The following is a 16,793-nucleotide window of genomic DNA, read 5'->3' as shown; positions in this document are numbered from 1 at the left end:
GGCCTTTTGGGAGCTCACTGGCTTCGGGTTCGTAGGAACTCCGAAGTTAAGCGAGTTGGAGGCTGGAGCAATCCCAGGATGGGTGACCACCCTGGGAAGTTGCTTCGTGAGCTCCCAGAAACAAAACCGTGCGGGCTGGTGAGAATGTAGCCAGGCCCAAAGCGGACAATATCCTGCTACGGCGGAGCCGGTCCGGGGTGTGACACGCACCTTAGTCGAACTATTGGTAAGTGATCTTCTTTTTCTTTATGCATATTTTGTGCTTCTTCGTGCGGTTGCTTCTTTCTTTAAATTATTTCTTCATTTCCTTGGCTTGGAAGGAACAAGAAATTGAAATATTCATCAATTTAGATGTGTTTTGATGGTGTGATGGTGCTTTTTTACATATACACATAGATGTTTTTTTAAACAGGTTGTTTGGCTTCCTTACTGTTGTCATTTGAAATTCTTTTGTGTATATTAAGCACTATGATATCTCTTCCTTTAGGCTATGGGCAAGGGTTTGGTAAACATATACCCGTAGATGTCTTTTTTAACAGGTTTTGTTAGGCATCTACAAGTTCACGCATCAATTTTCCTCAAAGTCTAGATCTTTAGTCAGATACCAAGTCTATATCAAGAACTGGGACTCAAAATATATTGGAACTTTTTAAGTTTATGTGGGTTTTAATTTTTAAAGGCATTTGTGTCTATTTAAGTGAGTTTTTAGCTATATTTGAAAGATTTTATAAAAATTGACATTTTTGAAAGTATGAGGTAAATTTTGGCTATTTTTGATAAAAACTCTACAATTTTAGTGCACAAAATTATATTTAGTTGTCAAACATTAGAAAAGTTTGATGAAATTGAAACTACAGTGATCTTAGTGCTAAATTATTAGAAGAAAAAAAAATTGACTTTTTGCCAAATTTACTATTAAATAATGCACTTTTGATTTTTTATTTTTTTTTCTTCAAGAAAAGCTATTATTGTATTCATATATTAGGTTAATACAAAGATGGAAGCATAGTAATCATGCAAGTTTCTAGATACATGGAAACACACCCGCAACATCAAGGGCACAAAGTATATCTCCACTAAAAATCATTTGAGGCCAAAGAAATTTCAGCATAAAAGCCGCAATCCTGACAAGCCAAACATGAACCTTATCAATACAACTACAACTTTTAAACGCTCACAAGTAGGTATAAGTAGAGATTAGACTACATACAAACACCCAACTCATAAAAAAGTTTATGCAATTGTTAAGAAACTGTAAACACACAAGTAGTGTGTAAAAGCTGCTTAGCCATCTCCTTTATCTCCAAATTCACCAATGAAACCACTAGCGCACTGCTACTTCGTCATCATTGAAGATTTCAAGGATAACAAAATCACAAGAGCCGCCAATGAAATCACCAGCACAGCCAAGCAAAAAATTCAGCCCAAAAACCGATAAACAACCCCAAGAGAAGAGAAGGACAGGGTGGGGAGGAGGGAGAAAAGGAAGGGGCAGAGAGGGTAGGGTAGGGAAGGGGAGGGGAGGAGAGGGGTAGGGTGGGGTGGGAAAGGAGGCCATCCCTCCCAAAGGGGGGCTGGGTTGTGGAGACTGGAGCTAAGTTCCTGAGGATTTTTTTTTGCGAGAGTTCTTTAGGATTTTTCAAGGAAAATTTTGTGTTCCCATTGTTTGATGAGAAATTATTGTCTTCTAATTGTTTCGTCAAACAAAAGGAATCTAGAAAAGATAAAAAAACCAATTAGTTTTATTGAACAAATTATATTTTACAATTTTTCAAAAATTTCATCAAATCTTCTAAAGCATTGCTAAAAAAGCTCTAGAACTATTATTTACAAGTGCTACTATTTCCACCTACCTTATATTCCCACCCATTATGTAAATTTGAAAAAACACAATCTTATCTTTCCACCCCTCATTATTCCTAAAATATCCTTTAATTATTAATTCAAGCAAATTCTTTATGATTATAAAAAAAATATAATAAAAAAAACACTTCGATTTCCTTTCCTTTTTTGCTAGATTTGTTATTTTCAACATTCATTCTCTTGTTGTTTTCTTTATAATCAATTTGATTGAATGATCAGAAGAAAGAATAATTTTTTTGGAGAATTGAATTCTAAGCACTAAGGAGTCATAAGAGCAAATGAGGAGTCGCATGCTTTTTTCTTCTTCATTTTTTTTTCATTTCTTTTTGTCAAATGGTAAAATAAGTGAATTACATGAGTTGAGGTTTTTTTAATCTAAATCCTTAAAAGTTATTTTATAAAAAGTAAATTTATTTTTAAAATTTTTAAAATAAAATAAATGGAAATATAAGACAGGATAAAAATAGCACCACTCTTCTTTGCCATTTTGCTCTAGGAGCATTTTCCTATTGTTTTGATACGAGCACTAGGTCTAGGTGCATTAAATAGTATTTTATTAATTTTTTAGTCCAATCAATAGTATTTTATTTCTATTAATTTTATGTCACAAAGGCAAACAAATTTTGACTCCTTAGAAAGCCAAACTCAGTAATCTAATTTCCATATATATATTTTTTTAGGTCAAAATTCTAATTTCCATTTTGATACAATACAAAGTGATGTACCTTTTCTCACGTTTTCGGGTGCTTTAAAATTTATTTTCTAATTTGACTTTTCAGTTTTTAAAATGACGATTTGGTTGATTCTTAATATTGAAAATATTTTTTGACATAATTAAATAGTTCAATAACTTGACAAAATATATTGGAAATTCAATTATGGGCCGATAACAATTGGTTTCAAGATTTATCATATATCACATATCCATCCATCCCCTTATCCACATAACACAACTGCCACTCTCTCTCTCTCTCTCTCTCTAAGACAGTTGCTTACAATGCTTCGCACGCTCTGTCTCATCCCAACTCCCTCCTCCTCCTCCTCCTCCTCTGTCACCACCTCAAATCCCCATCCTCCCTCACACTTCATCAAGTTCCGTACATCCTACCGCGAAAACCTCCGCTATCTCAAAACGCTGCGTATCATCTCCCCCGAAACCAACCCCAAAAAGCTCCCCCTCCCCGACGCCACAGACCAAATCCTCTCCACCGTAAATTTCCTCAAGTCCAAGGGCTTTTCCGACCCCGACTTCCCGAGGCTCGCCTTCCTCTCCCCCAAGCTCTTCTCCCCAACCCTCGACCCCACCGACATCGCCCCCGTCTTCGACTTCCTCGCCGCCGAGCTCCCCGCCGACCCCTCGTCTTCCTGCGGCCTCATCCTCCGCTGCCCGGACCTCCTCTTCTCCGACGTCGAGTTCTGCCTCCGCCCCACGCTGCATTATCTCAAACAGTTGGGGCTTGATAAGCTCGGGGCTCCGACGAATTTGAACGCACATTTGTTGAACACGAGGGTGGAGAAGCTCAAGAGGAAGATGAGGTTCCTGAGGAGTTTGACGCTTTCGTACGAGGAGGCAGCGAATGTGTGTGTGAGGCTGCCTGCGATTTTCGGGTACAGCGTGGAGGATAACTTGCGGCCCAAGTATGAGTACTTGGTGAAGGAGATGGGGAGGAGTGTGGATGAGTTGAAGAAGTTTCCTCAGTATTTTGGGTTTAGTTTGGAGAAGAGAATAGTGCCGAGGCATTTGCATTTGAAAGAGAGGAATGTTGAGATTCCGTTGAACAGGATGTTGCTGTGGAGCGACCAAAAGTTCTATGCCAAGTGGAAATAATAATCAAACAATCAAAATGTTAGGAGACCGCACCGTGTATAAATGCGATTCCCCTGGCATTAGTGTATCTAAAAAGGTGCACCCATGTTAGATTAATTTAGTTGAGTGTAGTTTAGATTATTGTTTGTATAAAACAATTAACAAAAATGTTGAGTTTTTTTTTTTTTTTTTTTTTTTCCTTTTAAAATTTTTATAAGAGAGGAAGAATTCGGACTTCAGAAATGAGGAGAAACGCCAACAGACAAATAACTAATAGTTGCAATAAGGTAAGATTTGAAAACATTTGAGTATCCGTGTGTGTGAGTTCAGGGTTTTCTTATTCTTCAATTCCGTTCATCAAGAACTGAAATCAGATCTTTTCACATTGTTGTATAAGCATGGATCACAAAATAGAAACTGAAATCACATGCTCAGAGAATGAAATAGAACTATTCGAAGGGGATTTGTAGCAAGAAGAATATCGAAACTACAAACTTAATAGAACTTGGGCAGCACATAGGCCTTTAAAAACGTTCAATTCCTTTCAACTGCTTTCCATCATCAACAACATTTAATGGTACAATTGACACATTTTCTCATTCATATTTTCCACTAAACTCAGTTTCAAATGAAAGATGTTGATGCCTTCTCATAGTCACAACCAACCAGGGTGTTCCTAAAACGTTGGATCCCTTTTTTGGCCAAAATCATTGAATGTTTATATGTCATATGTCATAGTGATGTATATATTCAGAATCATGTGGATGGATGATGCGATGCAGTCAAACCATATCGGTTGCTTACTCCTACTTGAATCACTTTGACCTGTTAATGAACGTTTCCCCATTCTCCTGTGCAGAGTAATCAAAATTATTAGAGAGACATAGAAGGGAGAAGAAGAAGAAGAATTAATATCCTACAAGATCAATCCAGCACAACAAGGCCTTCAAATTAATTCAGCAGAACCAAGGCTGCTGAACCAAGGCTACAAGATCAATCCTTAACAAAATTCCATTTTGCCAATATAGAGCCACATGTGGCAAAAATGCATACATTTGGGTTCCCACAATAAATGCATAAGAGAGAGCTCTCTCGCACACACAAGACAGAGAGAAGAGGGAGGGAGGCAGGAGATCAGTGCAAAGCTTCCACGCAAAGAAGAGAGAGAAAGAGGCAGCGCAGGGCTGGGTGAGAGTTTCATAGACAGGGATTGCCATTTACCAGATATTCAGAAAGTCAGCTTTGTCTTGTTAAAAGTTCAATGTCCACTCCAACTTCGGCAATCTTGGTTTCTTTCGAAGCCTTTGATATTTTAGCAATGTTTTCAACATCAAAGTCAATAGCTATCTTTTTCACAAGGCCCTCAAGCATCTGTTTTAGACAAAAAAGCAAGATCATCATTAATTCAAGGTAGTAACCAAGACTGCTATATGACACTGACATGTCAATTATTCTAGCACAGATATGTTCCCTAAACTCCATAACATATAAGTATTCAAAACATACCAGTGATCCGATGGCAACTAAAACTCGAAATTTTGCATCAACTTCTAGATTTTCCTCTTCTGCAATCTGCAAAAGTCAAAACATTACTTTCATGATTCTGACATCTGAATATCTAGTATTAAAAAGATACTCTAGTCCACCTCAAAAAGAGCAAGGACCCTCTTTACTATGTTCACCTTTTGAGGACTTTAAATTTTAAAAACACGAACTGCCAATGAAGGGGCAATCAGAACAGTAAACTGGTAAGTTGATGTATTATACCTGAAGTGCTGCTGAAAGAACCTGCGATTGACCTTCCTGATCCTTCTTTTCGATCAACAAAACAGCATAACTGTCAAGCTCAAAGGAAAAGGCCAAAAGGTTAATATCAAAACTCAATCAGTTACAACACAGTAGTACAATTATATACCAAGTTGAGCACATTATGTCAACAAACATATCCCTTTCCAACATTAGTTGCCATTGCAGTCTTCATTTTTCCTATAACTTCAAATTATCACAAAATTGGAGAAAGAAAGAAGGGGATGGAAGAACAAGTTGTATCATGTAACAGAACATGCGCAGTCAACAGAAAACTTACTTGAGAATCAAGGTTGCGTATGATAACTGCAAATTCTTATTCGGAGATGAAGAACAACTTGAATACACGTCTAGAATCTGCAAAGCCATTCAACAAATCAAGTTACTAAATCGTGAGAATTCAAGATGCACTAACCATGACAAACTGTGTACACCCCCCCCCCCCCCTGACAGTCATTATTTAAGTACAAAGAAGCAAACACACATTTTTTTAGTACTTCTATAAAGTTTCCTACAAAGTTACCACTAGATAATCTAGTTTAATGATTTATTCAGGAAACTGTTCAAATCAACCTCAATTAATGATTCCTGAAACAATTGCAAGATGTTCTAAACAAAAAATTATTCATCAAAAAAATAAATAAAAAAATACAACACACATTTAATTTACATGTTGGAAGCAGTACAAAATTAATAAATGTACGGTGGTTTTGAATTAGGTTAGCATGCAATCATTAAAAAATAAATAAAAATCTGAAATTCATATTGCAGCATGCAGCAGAGTAATGCCTCACCAAGCCTTGAATTGCAAAAAGAAATATATCAAACTATTTATCAAAAGTACTGGACGGGCAAAAAAGACATAATCATTATAAGGTGCCAAAGTGTAGCAGAGACCCTTATATACAAACCAATCCCAAAACATGGAAATTACTAAAGGTGAAATTGAAAAGATCTGTGAGCACTTTACAGACAACGATATCATGCTCAGTACTGAATTTTCAATTGAATCAACTAAAAAGCTGATAGATATCCACAGATAATTAACCCTACCATCAACAATGAATTGAATGTTTGTAAGCAAAGGACATGTAAGGTGCAAACCAGAAATGTGACTGGGAAAGAGACCATTAGCCTCTCAAATCACTAAGAAACCCCAAAAGCAATGTTATGTCGGGAACCAATTGCAAAGGAAGGCTAACCTCACTCCGATGCTTTTGTAACCAATTGTAGTAGCACGAATTCTTGAAAAGATTGGTCACAACACGAACGCTAGTTAAGAGATTAGCAGGAAGTGAAGGATTTGTTGAGACTCTTTTGATCATTTCCAATAGTAAATCTGGTTATCATACAAAACGTAAGAAATAGAAAACTTGAAATAACAACAGCATCAACAGAAAGTAAGAAGGTTGCAAAAGTTTGACTTGTATCATATGTATACATCTGGAGAAATCAACTTAAGAATGTTCCTGGGTCATCGGGCCTCATCATGTAGTCCCATTTTCTTTTGTACAAGTGTCTATTGATATGTATTTTTACAATTCATAGAAAATAAATGAAAGTGAAACAATTATCTATTTCAAATAAGAACCATCTCATTATCAAGACAAAACCATAGGATGGAATATGATGTCTAATATCATTACCATTCTGAGCTTCAGCATGCTGGAGAAGTACAGTTGCCCCATCAGGGTGCAGCACAATCATCCTCAAGGTATCAATAACTGAAGATGAAAACAAAATATCCACTGAGTAGGCAAATAAAGTTTCTGAAAAGTGTCACACGAGGTGTGAACAGAATGGATACAATGCAATTCACAACAGTAAAACTACACACCAACAATCATAAGCATTCCACAATCTACATAAAAAGCCACGGCTTATTGATATTCTCTTAAGAAACTGCTAAGTGTATAATGACTCTTATTACCAGATCTCCACTGAAAACGGAGATGTTATGAGTAGTCACATCACTTGTATGACATCACTTGCAGGACTACCACATTAACTTTTTTTAAATGAAAATTTCACTACCATACACACTTACACTGAGACCATTCATGTAACTTTCTCTTTTTCTCTATTGTTTTTTAGTGTTTCTTTTTAACCTGTAGCTTTCAATCATAAAGCTAAGAATTCACTTAAGCTTCATACCAGTAGTGCAGAGAAAATATGGTAACTTGCCATTACCGTATTACGCCCAAGACACAACCAGACACAAGCCAGCTCAACCAGTTTCTATCAAATTGAGATTGGATAGTCATTACATTAGATAACCAGAACCGTCCTGTTTTTAACTTCAGTTCATTCTTGGACAATGGTTTCTATGATTGTTAAATTGTAATTTTTTTTATTATTTTTTTTAAAGATTGTTCAATTGTAATCTTAAAGGATGGAGTATATGCTATGCATTCCTAGACCAAAAAAGATATGATGAACAGAGCTATACAAAATTCATCAGACGTCCGCACACTAACCTGGAAATAACATTGCAACTGGCCATGATTTTAGCAACCTCAGCAACATAGCAATGTCAACTTCGGCAAATTTACTAGAATGATAATGTGACGTGTCCTTCAATATTTTAACAATAGCAACCAGCCTGGAAACCTCCACTTCATTTAAAGACAAGTTCTTCTTTTCCTTCAAGATATTACCAAAGGCCATTATTCAGGAAATCACATTTTGCATAATATAAAGAAACACAGTTCTAAAACAGAAAAACAAAAAATACTAGCACCAAGCTGCTCCTCAAGTTCGGCTAAACAGATTAGAAATTCAAAAACAAAATTAATTAATTAAAGAAGAAATTGAAAATTAAATTGAATACTCAACACCCTATCGTGCATAATGAAAGGAATACAAAAAACAAAAGATGACTACAGAAAATTAATATCAGAAAACAGTGAAAATAATATTAGGAACCTCAAAAGTTTCAACGAAATCCATGACCGATAGTATCATCCAGATCCAAAAACTATTTCATTCCCTTCTACCACTTGAGGAAAGAATCAGTTACATATAATGATGCTTACTGTTGGTCTAGAAATTAGATTATCACAAACAAGTGATTTGGACACAGTGGACTCAAACAAACCAGTTACATATAAATGGGTGGTAAGACCCAAAGAAAAATACAAATTTTAAGAATGCAGCAAGCCTGCCAACTTAACAACGCTTCATACAAAGCTTATGATTCAGTGCTTGCTTGAGAGCAAAAACTACAAGATAACTTTTTATATGTATCACCGTCCAATTACAAATTATCAAAGTTGTCAATTGTTCATGATATTTAGAAAGAGGGTCGAGGTAGCTTAAAATATATGTTGAAGATGAGGACAGCAAATAGGAAGTTTCAAAAATGAAAAAGAATAATTGAAAGGTTAGTGAAAGCTTATTAAAGAGAACTTCCAAAAAGTTATGAAGAAGGCAGAGTCTGCTACAAAGGAAATTTGTACAAAAGACTAAAGCTATTCCATTCCGATTGAGTGGTAACAAGTTATAACGATGGCATCTAGAGCAAAATTTCAATTTGTAAGAAATAAATATAATTTCAAAAACAAACTGAAACTTGAAAACTTGCAAAAGAACCAACCTGGTCAGAGAGTAGATTATTATTGAATTCTGTAATCTTCTTAAGGATTCCATCAAACTGAGCCACGTCAAAAACAAGCATTCCTTTCTGGAAACAAAATCATTCAAAGAAAAAGATGCTATAAGTATGACACTAATATAACAAATGCTCAAATTTCTTGAGGGACATGAAGAACGAAACCAAAACCACCAGAACAAGTAAAAAAGCCCAATTTGCGAACCAATCCACGAGAAGAATTGATCTTGAAATAATGAGTTCAAGGTAGAACTATGACTACCAGTAATAGCCTTTAAGAATAAAGCCTTCACAATGCTGACTAAACTCCAGTAATCTTCAACCACAACTACTTGGCATCAGCTACAGAATCATTAATGGTATAAGAAAATTTGATGATAGTGCACAACATCTGATCTCTTTCCTCTTTTCTCCTTTTCTTTCCATTGAAGGGGAAAAAAACTTCTAGCCTAAAACTAACTATGTAGTCCGAGAAATTTGCAATGTATATCCCACTCTGGCCCCAGAACTGCAACTCCCAAGGATATCCATAAAATTTCAAATGGAGATACTGCACAAATGGATCAACACTGCTCATTTCTAGAAGCTAGATCGAAGTCATTTTACACTGCTTTGCCTTCTCCAATATGCTTAGCTTCTAAAACCCATTTATTTAGTTGGATTTCCAGATGATACAATATAATCGAATTAAAGCATGTAAGTTATACACAGAACACTTGTTATAGTAAATCATTTATCATTAAGTTAGTCTGAACCACATGGGTCTCATATCAAACTGGGTCTTTATCTAGAACCCTATTTTAGAAGTACTGAAACGAAAAGCCTTCATTAGTATGAGAAGTGTACAGAGCACATATCAAACACAGAACATAAATATGACCAGACGATACTTTTTTATTAACTTAACCTGTGCATGGAAATTGATGCATCCCAAACCTTAAGAACATGAGCTGCAAAAGACTACCTTAGGAACATGTTTGAAGGTAGGTTTTGCAGAAACTGTAACCAGAAGAAAAATGAAATAAAATAATTAGAAATCAGGTATTGACATAGTTTATATAGTTCAATATATAATTTATTTATTTATTATTATTATTTTTTTAAAAGCATCCCGAATTCAATTAAAGAAAAAGAAATTTAAAAGGATACATACCAGACTTGTTTGAAGATTGTCCGGGTACATAAGCACTAGCTGAAATAAAGGGCGAAACAAGGACACAATATAACACATGAATCACCACCATATCAAGATTAGATGGTCACAACTCAAAACAGAATACTTACACCCAGTATAGGGATCACGAAATGATGGATCAAGTGTGAAGTCTTTCTGTCCAGTATTTTGGAGAATGAAAGCTACAACCTGTTCCCGGTAGGAAAGAGGAAGATTCTCCTTCAGAAGCCACTTGTCAGCAGCATCATATGGATTATCTGAAGATAAACAACTCAATGCATGACTCATATTCTTGAAATAATGCTGTTGATTCACACCAACTACAACTAAGGGCTAGAACTGTTGAGAAAGATAAGTGTTCTTTATTCATAAAGTTCTTAATTTACAATCAATAAAATCATAAACTTACAAGATTCCAAGAGCACAAACTAATCATCATTGATTACTAAGAAATTAGATTCCTTGTGAGCAAAAATTATATATTCAAATAAAAAAAATTTACAACAGCCGTTAAAAAAAATTTGTTTTTAGATTTTCCTATATCTCATCTTCTCAACAGATTAGAAGATGGCATGGTTAGGAAAACAAAGGATGAAAGATGTCCACAAACAGAGTGATTTAAATAAAATTAAATAAAATACCACTAAATGAGTGGAAAATAACTGAATAACAAGAAAGAATCATATAGAAGGCAGGGCTACAAGAGGACAGGTACAATACCTGATCGATTGTAAGGCAGCTTACGAATAGGTTCGCCATCTCCAATGTCAACATCAAATACTGAAGAACAAGAATATATATGTACAGATTTTCAAAATATATGTAGAAAAAGAAAAATCGGACTACAAGTTGACACAGAGTAAGATTCTGACCATGGTCATATTCATTTCCATCAAGAACAGGACGCTTCATGCCACCATCTGGCCCATCAACAACTTCGCCAATCTGAATTGAAAGAAGTCAAACATGAAGGTTCCCAACTTTTGAAAGCAGTATAGACTAACATCACCAGCATGGAAACATCTAGTTAGCTCTTGTTTCATTTCTTTATTTAGGAAGCACATCCTTATGACTTAAGATACTGTAAGCCCAAAGTTTTTAGCATATAAGTCATTTGATTTTTCTCACGACAAAAACTGTTTCATGAAAAATTTAACTTTTCTCTCACCCCATAAATCTCAAAAACAGTGGTCTATTTCTCGTTACAGACTACGATAAGATCTATGCAAAACGAGGTTCAAAACTACTCGTGCCCTTTATGAGTGTGTTTGTGTGTATGCTGCAAACAATTATGCAGCCGTTACCTACTTCAACTGCTCAAGATATTTGCGTTGGTTTCAAAGCATCAAAATTCAAGGCCATTGAGTCCTCAATAGCATATTGGAAAAGTGGCCAAACTACAAACACACCCAAGAACCAGTGGCCAAACTAAACGCGACTGATACAACGGCTTATACTAATACAACTACTATACGTCATACATCCTTAGACGGAAAACACAAGTATTAGTCTGAAAATGTAAATTACCTTATCCCACTTCTGTTCTCTTATATTCCATGCATACGCCACACCATTGTCCCCTTCTCTGACAACTTTTGTCTGGCCATCACTGGTTCCTGATGACAATACAACCAGATAACATTACTTGATGTGTGGTTTTACTAGTCAAAAGAATACAACATTTACATATTGTTGGCAACTTAGCAGAGGCTCTCACTTGGCAGCTGCCATGGAAACCACATACTAGAGTAGAAAATGTTATACTTTACTAACATAATACTAAGCCAAAAAGACTTGTCTTCCTAAAATTGAAATAATTGTTCAGAAATTGAAAATACAAATCTGTAAAATTTAAAACGATAAAAATGTGTGATAAACCAAAATGACGAGCAGAAGCCAAAAAGTCAATAGAGAAGAGTAAAACTGAAATTGCACCTGGAATCTGTAAGGCCTCTAGCCCAGGTAATTCTTCCAATTTCAACCCTCCAACCCTCTTCCTAAAAGAAACATAAATACAAGTAATAAAGGTGAAGAATATGAAACAGTCAACAGCCAAGAAATAATGTATGAAATCAGAAAAAACCAATCAAATTCAAGTATATATTTTTGGTCCGATAAGTGAAGAACTTTGGAATCCAAACAAAGAAATGGGCACTCACATAAAGGAAAGGGGAAAAACATTAATTGAATACTAGAGAGAGAGGAAAGAGATCACTAGAAGACAACATATGACTATTAGGTAACCCTTAAAGAAGGAACTTTTAATATTATACGAGAATATAGTCAGAATAATCATGGAGCATTGAGAAGAAAATTGGGTCAAGCACATGTTATTAGGCATAGCAGATTCATAGCTGTTACATCAGATACACAAAACAAGAAGATGGAAATACCTGCTAATTTTGTGTTGAGCAATCTGGGAGAAATATAACTCCACTTCTAGGGCATCAGCAATTTTATCCTGATTTACAGTCCAGATACGTACAACTCCATCAGAACATGCTGTCGCAATATCCCCATTTTCGAAGAATTTTGCATCCCAAACACAGCCAGGATGCTCTATGCTCTGCACGCAAACTCCATCTGAGAAGGACATTATTTCCCACTTAATATAAAGTGCTAATTAACATTTCTGGTGCTTTCTACAAAGAAATTTTCAGTGGCAAACATAAAAGAATGAATCTCGATGTGCAAGAATCCCTGGAGTAAGTGTGTGAATCTTTCTTTTTACTCCCCACAAAGCAGGAATTGCTTAAATCATTACCAGGTTTAAAAAATAAATCACATTCACATCTCTCATGTATTTTTTCCAAGAAACAAGAAGCATTAAGCAGTCACCTTTCCATATCTTAGCAAAACAATCTTCGCTGCTACTGACTATTAATCCAGACACATGTGAATCAACTGAATATACAATTGAAGTATGCCCAACCATCTCCATTAAAACTTCACCGCTTAGAGCCCATAACCTAATGGAACTGAAGATGCCAACAAAAAGTAAAGTTATGGAGAGCTTACCCAAGTAGAAACGATAGAGCATTTATTATTTAGTAAGTTTACAAACAAGACATTTGCCAACAACACATGTAAACTTTAAAACATAAATCTCAACTAATATTTTAACCACAAGAGAGAGCAGCAAAGACTCAAGGAAATCAAACAATGTGGTTGAACTTTTCTTAATAAGTGACACATGTAAAGAAATATAAGCCAAATTATTCAACTTTTTCCAAACATTTTAATTATTATCAAAATTTTCCAAAAAATAAAAGGTACATACCCTGTGTTTATTCATATATGTATCTTTCCATATATGAACATATCTTCATACAACGTATGACCATGTTGAGACTCTAAGCAATAGTTAGGATACATTGTACAATAAGCAACCTTTTTGTGAATGCTTCAGTTCAGTAGACAAGCTCCTAGTTATAGTGTCTAACAATCAAGATTTGTCAATATGATTTCTGTATGTCATCCTCAATAAACAAAGCTATCAAATATTCTATTTGCAACTTCTTCTTTTTTTATATATGTTTCCTTTTCTTTTGGATGTTTTAATTTTATTTTGACAACATACTAAACTAAACATTACTCATGCCCTGCCAACACTAAGATATGCCTTCAGGATTATGTTCATTTAAACTATATCCTCAAAGCAGAACCAGCAATTCAATATAAAAAGATACAAATGCAAAAACAAGCTCACCCATCATGAGAAGCAGAAAGAATTCCCAATCCAGACATCACTGCCAGGCCTCTAACAGTATCTGCACAATGCATTAGTATGTATAGATCATAAGTAACTGCAAAACATTATGTGCAAGTCATTTTTTCTAAATAGAGCTATGCATTTGATTTATTAAAACATTCAAAATTTTAAAAATATAAATTTTATATTTTATATTTTAAATATATTTTTTTTAAATCATTTTATAAAAAGAGAGGGAGATATCCTATGCAAATCAGGAGTGCAAGTTATCTTCAAGTCAAATAGTCTTTGTAGCAACTTGTAATCCAAATGTTATCTTTCTAGCTCTAGTTTAGTGTACTATTAATATAGCAATCAGAATTTGGGATTTAGAATAGTAAAGCAGTCTCTTTATCTTCTTATTAGGTAAGCCACAACGTCAAAAATGCCCAGACACTTTCGCATTTATTCAGGACCTACAAGATGGCCTAATAAAAGTAACATACAAAAATAAAATCACCTGTATGCCCAACAAAAGTGTGAGTGCATGTACTTCCTCTCCAAAGTTTTAAAGTAGTATCACTTGAACCTAGATAGAGAAAACCGATTCAGCATCATTGTAAAGAAAAAGCTGGATCAAGCATTTGAATCTGATATAGAATGTGATTAATTTGGCCAGCTCAAAACGATAAGATGAAACAGGAATGGATAAGCCACCTTGCTACATGTGAGGGCACGAGAGTAAACCTCACGCCATTTTTTGTTTTCAGAAAAGCAGTCTCACGTAACAGATACTGAAGTAGACACGTAAGCAGGGCATACAAAACAAAACAGTTTTTGGGAAGCTTACCATGGCATAGCTGAGTCTTATATTTTTTGCATTATAGTGTCCATTCTAGAATTCACAAAACTAAAATAGTTCCCATTGACATTATGACCAACTTGAAGTCTCGAATGAACTACAGTGCCACTAGGGCATAAGCATGGAGCATTTTGATCCTAACAACATTGTATCACATAGCATACATATCAGCTACATAGAGAGTGCCTAAAATGTGCAATGTGCCACTTTACAATCCCCAAAGCTACACAGCCTCCATGCATCACATGCCATGCAAAGGTTTAAACCTATCCAACTCAAGCAATCGCTCATGAGAAGCAAGCATAACAACTGTGTTTGGCTTAGCAAACTCCCTCAACCACAATATCACCCATCCTACCCATGCTGCAGTCTTAGATCACGAGTCCAACAGCGTTCTTCAATGGCCGGATATCAATTGCTCACTGGCTCAGCTAGGCCTAAGAGTTGACGGTTGACTAGTGTGCTTCTACAGTTCTACTAACTTTGAACAAAAACACATGCATACAAAATGAATCAAATAATTACGATTACAAGCCAGAAAAGGGGTTGTTAAAAAGGAGGTCCATAAATTTAGTGAAACCAACACCTCAATACTTTTTTTTTTTTGGGGGGGGGGGAGGAAAGAAAAGAAAGATCGCAAAAAGTGAATAACCATACCCGTGACAAGCTCGCCCGAAGGAAGCTTTACAACTGCTTGGATCGGTGCCTTATGAGCCTCCCATGATTCTAATGACTGGCCCTTCCTCCACCGTCTTAAAGTACTGTAGAAAGGACACAAAAAGAAAATTAATACCTAGTGTCACCATAGCTTAATATAAATATATAAAGAGTCAAAACCAGCACAGTATGCCTAGGAGATGGTCCAGGACAAAAATTATATAAATGTATAATTATAACTAAATACAAATGTAAAACTAATCTATTTTAGCAAAACAGGCAACATAGATTTGATAGACATATTTACTAATTTCAGATGGAGACTCCAAACCAAATTTTCTTATTCGCAAAATCAAGATAGCACAAAGATCAATTCTTGAACACAACATGTTTCCACAAACCTCAACGAAGTTTACAACATGTAAAAGTTAATCCAGCCCATCCTACAGCAAACTTGGAATAACATAAAAGGTGAAAACTCACCAGTCCACAGAAGATGAGACAATGTCTCCATTATCCAAAGCGAGGCCGGTGACCTGCAACTGATGGCCCCTGAGAGTTTGCACCTTCTCCCCAGTCTTCAAGTCCCACACCAATACCATCGTGTCCATGCCGCCGGACACAATTCCGCCATCTGGGTATTCCTCATTGGGTGAAATCCACACCAATGGGCCCACAAAACTGGTGTGCCCCAGCAGAATCTTCGACTCCGAGTACCGCCTTTCATCGGAAGGGTCCAAGGACCACAGCCTCACAGTTCGATCACGTGACGAGGTGGCTATACCCACATTTCCGCAAACACAAATTCCACGAACCTAAATTCATTGTTCATCATTTGTTTCAGTAAACAAATTCATTGCTAAACACTAATTAGTAAATTTCAAATCTCTGTGGGTCTAAAACAATACAGAATTCATCATTCATGCGCAGGATTGTAGATTCAATCAAATTTTGCGCAAAAAATGAAAAAGGGTTTTGTGGGTGAGAGATCTTACGTCGTCTTCGTGGCCTCGGAGTTGGCAGCGCAATTGGTACTCTTTGTAATCGATGTCCATCGGAGAGAGAGAGGGGTTTAGGTAGTGATCAGAAAGGGGTTTTACTTGAAGTGAAGTTTAGAAGTGGAAGAGCAAAATCACATAACCTTTCGGTTGCAAGAGCATCAGAAAATAGCTTGTTCTCCAAGTTCTTGTAGAGCTAAAATTGTCCGACCTGTAATTTTCCTCTGTCTTCTTCTTTTTTAATTTGAATTCCGACCTGTCGTTTTACTTATCTTATATGAGTTTAGGTTTTACTTTTCTTTATTAACCAATCCAATATGGAATT

The 16,793-nt window shown here is 35.8% G+C and overlaps 2 protein-coding genes across 4 annotated transcripts; one reads left to right on the top strand and one right to left on the bottom strand.

The window, feature by feature from the left end:
- The first annotated feature begins 2,811 nt into the window (after positions 1-2,811).
- On the top strand, positions 2,812-3,764 carry LOC117638704 (transcription termination factor MTEF1, chloroplastic). The gene has a single exon (XM_034373798.1). It carries the CDS (start codon positions 2,861-2,863, stop codon positions 3,689-3,691), a length of 831 nt encoding a protein of 276 aa, XP_034229689.1. The 5' UTR covers positions 2,812-2,860; the 3' UTR covers positions 3,692-3,764.
- A 319-nt stretch (positions 3,765-4,083) lies between these two features.
- Positions 4,084-16,718, bottom strand: LOC117637492 (phospholipase A-2-activating protein). Of its 3 annotated transcripts, XM_034372390.1 has the most exons (23): positions 16,466-16,717; positions 15,954-16,285; positions 15,471-15,574; positions 14,472-14,540; positions 13,970-14,030; positions 13,099-13,238; positions 12,654-12,843; positions 12,196-12,257; positions 11,788-11,876; positions 11,133-11,205; positions 10,981-11,040; positions 10,371-10,517; positions 10,240-10,278; positions 10,051-10,085; positions 9,072-9,158; positions 7,954-8,119; positions 7,123-7,200; positions 6,679-6,815; positions 5,757-5,833; positions 5,438-5,507; positions 5,177-5,242; positions 4,892-5,041; positions 4,084-4,521 (listed from the first exon to the last, which is right to left on the bottom strand). In XM_034372390.1, the coding sequence occupies exons 1-22, from the start codon at positions 16,523-16,525 to the stop codon at positions 4,907-4,909; spliced, it is 2,277 nt and encodes a 758-aa protein (XP_034228281.1). In that variant the 5' UTR covers positions 16,526-16,717; the 3' UTR covers positions 4,084-4,521; positions 4,892-4,906. The 3 variants fall into 3 exon arrangements, with proteins under 3 accessions (XP_034228281.1, XP_034228282.1, XP_034228283.1); XM_034372391.1 differs by lacking the exons at positions 4,084-4,521; positions 14,472-14,540 and having other exon boundaries at positions 4,565-5,041; positions 16,466-16,718; XM_034372392.1 differs by lacking the exons at positions 4,084-4,521; positions 4,892-5,041; positions 5,177-5,242; positions 6,679-6,815 and having other exon boundaries at positions 16,466-16,697.
- Between the last annotated feature and the right edge of the window lie 75 nt (positions 16,719-16,793).

The sequence above is a fragment of the Prunus dulcis genome, chromosome 8, assembly GCF_902201215.1.
Source record: "Prunus dulcis chromosome 8, ALMONDv2, whole genome shotgun sequence".
Classification (NCBI taxonomy): domain Eukaryota; kingdom Viridiplantae; phylum Streptophyta; class Magnoliopsida; order Rosales; family Rosaceae; genus Prunus; species Prunus dulcis.
Note: the sequence above shows the minus strand (reverse complement) of the source record. Positions and strands in the feature narration are given on the sequence as shown.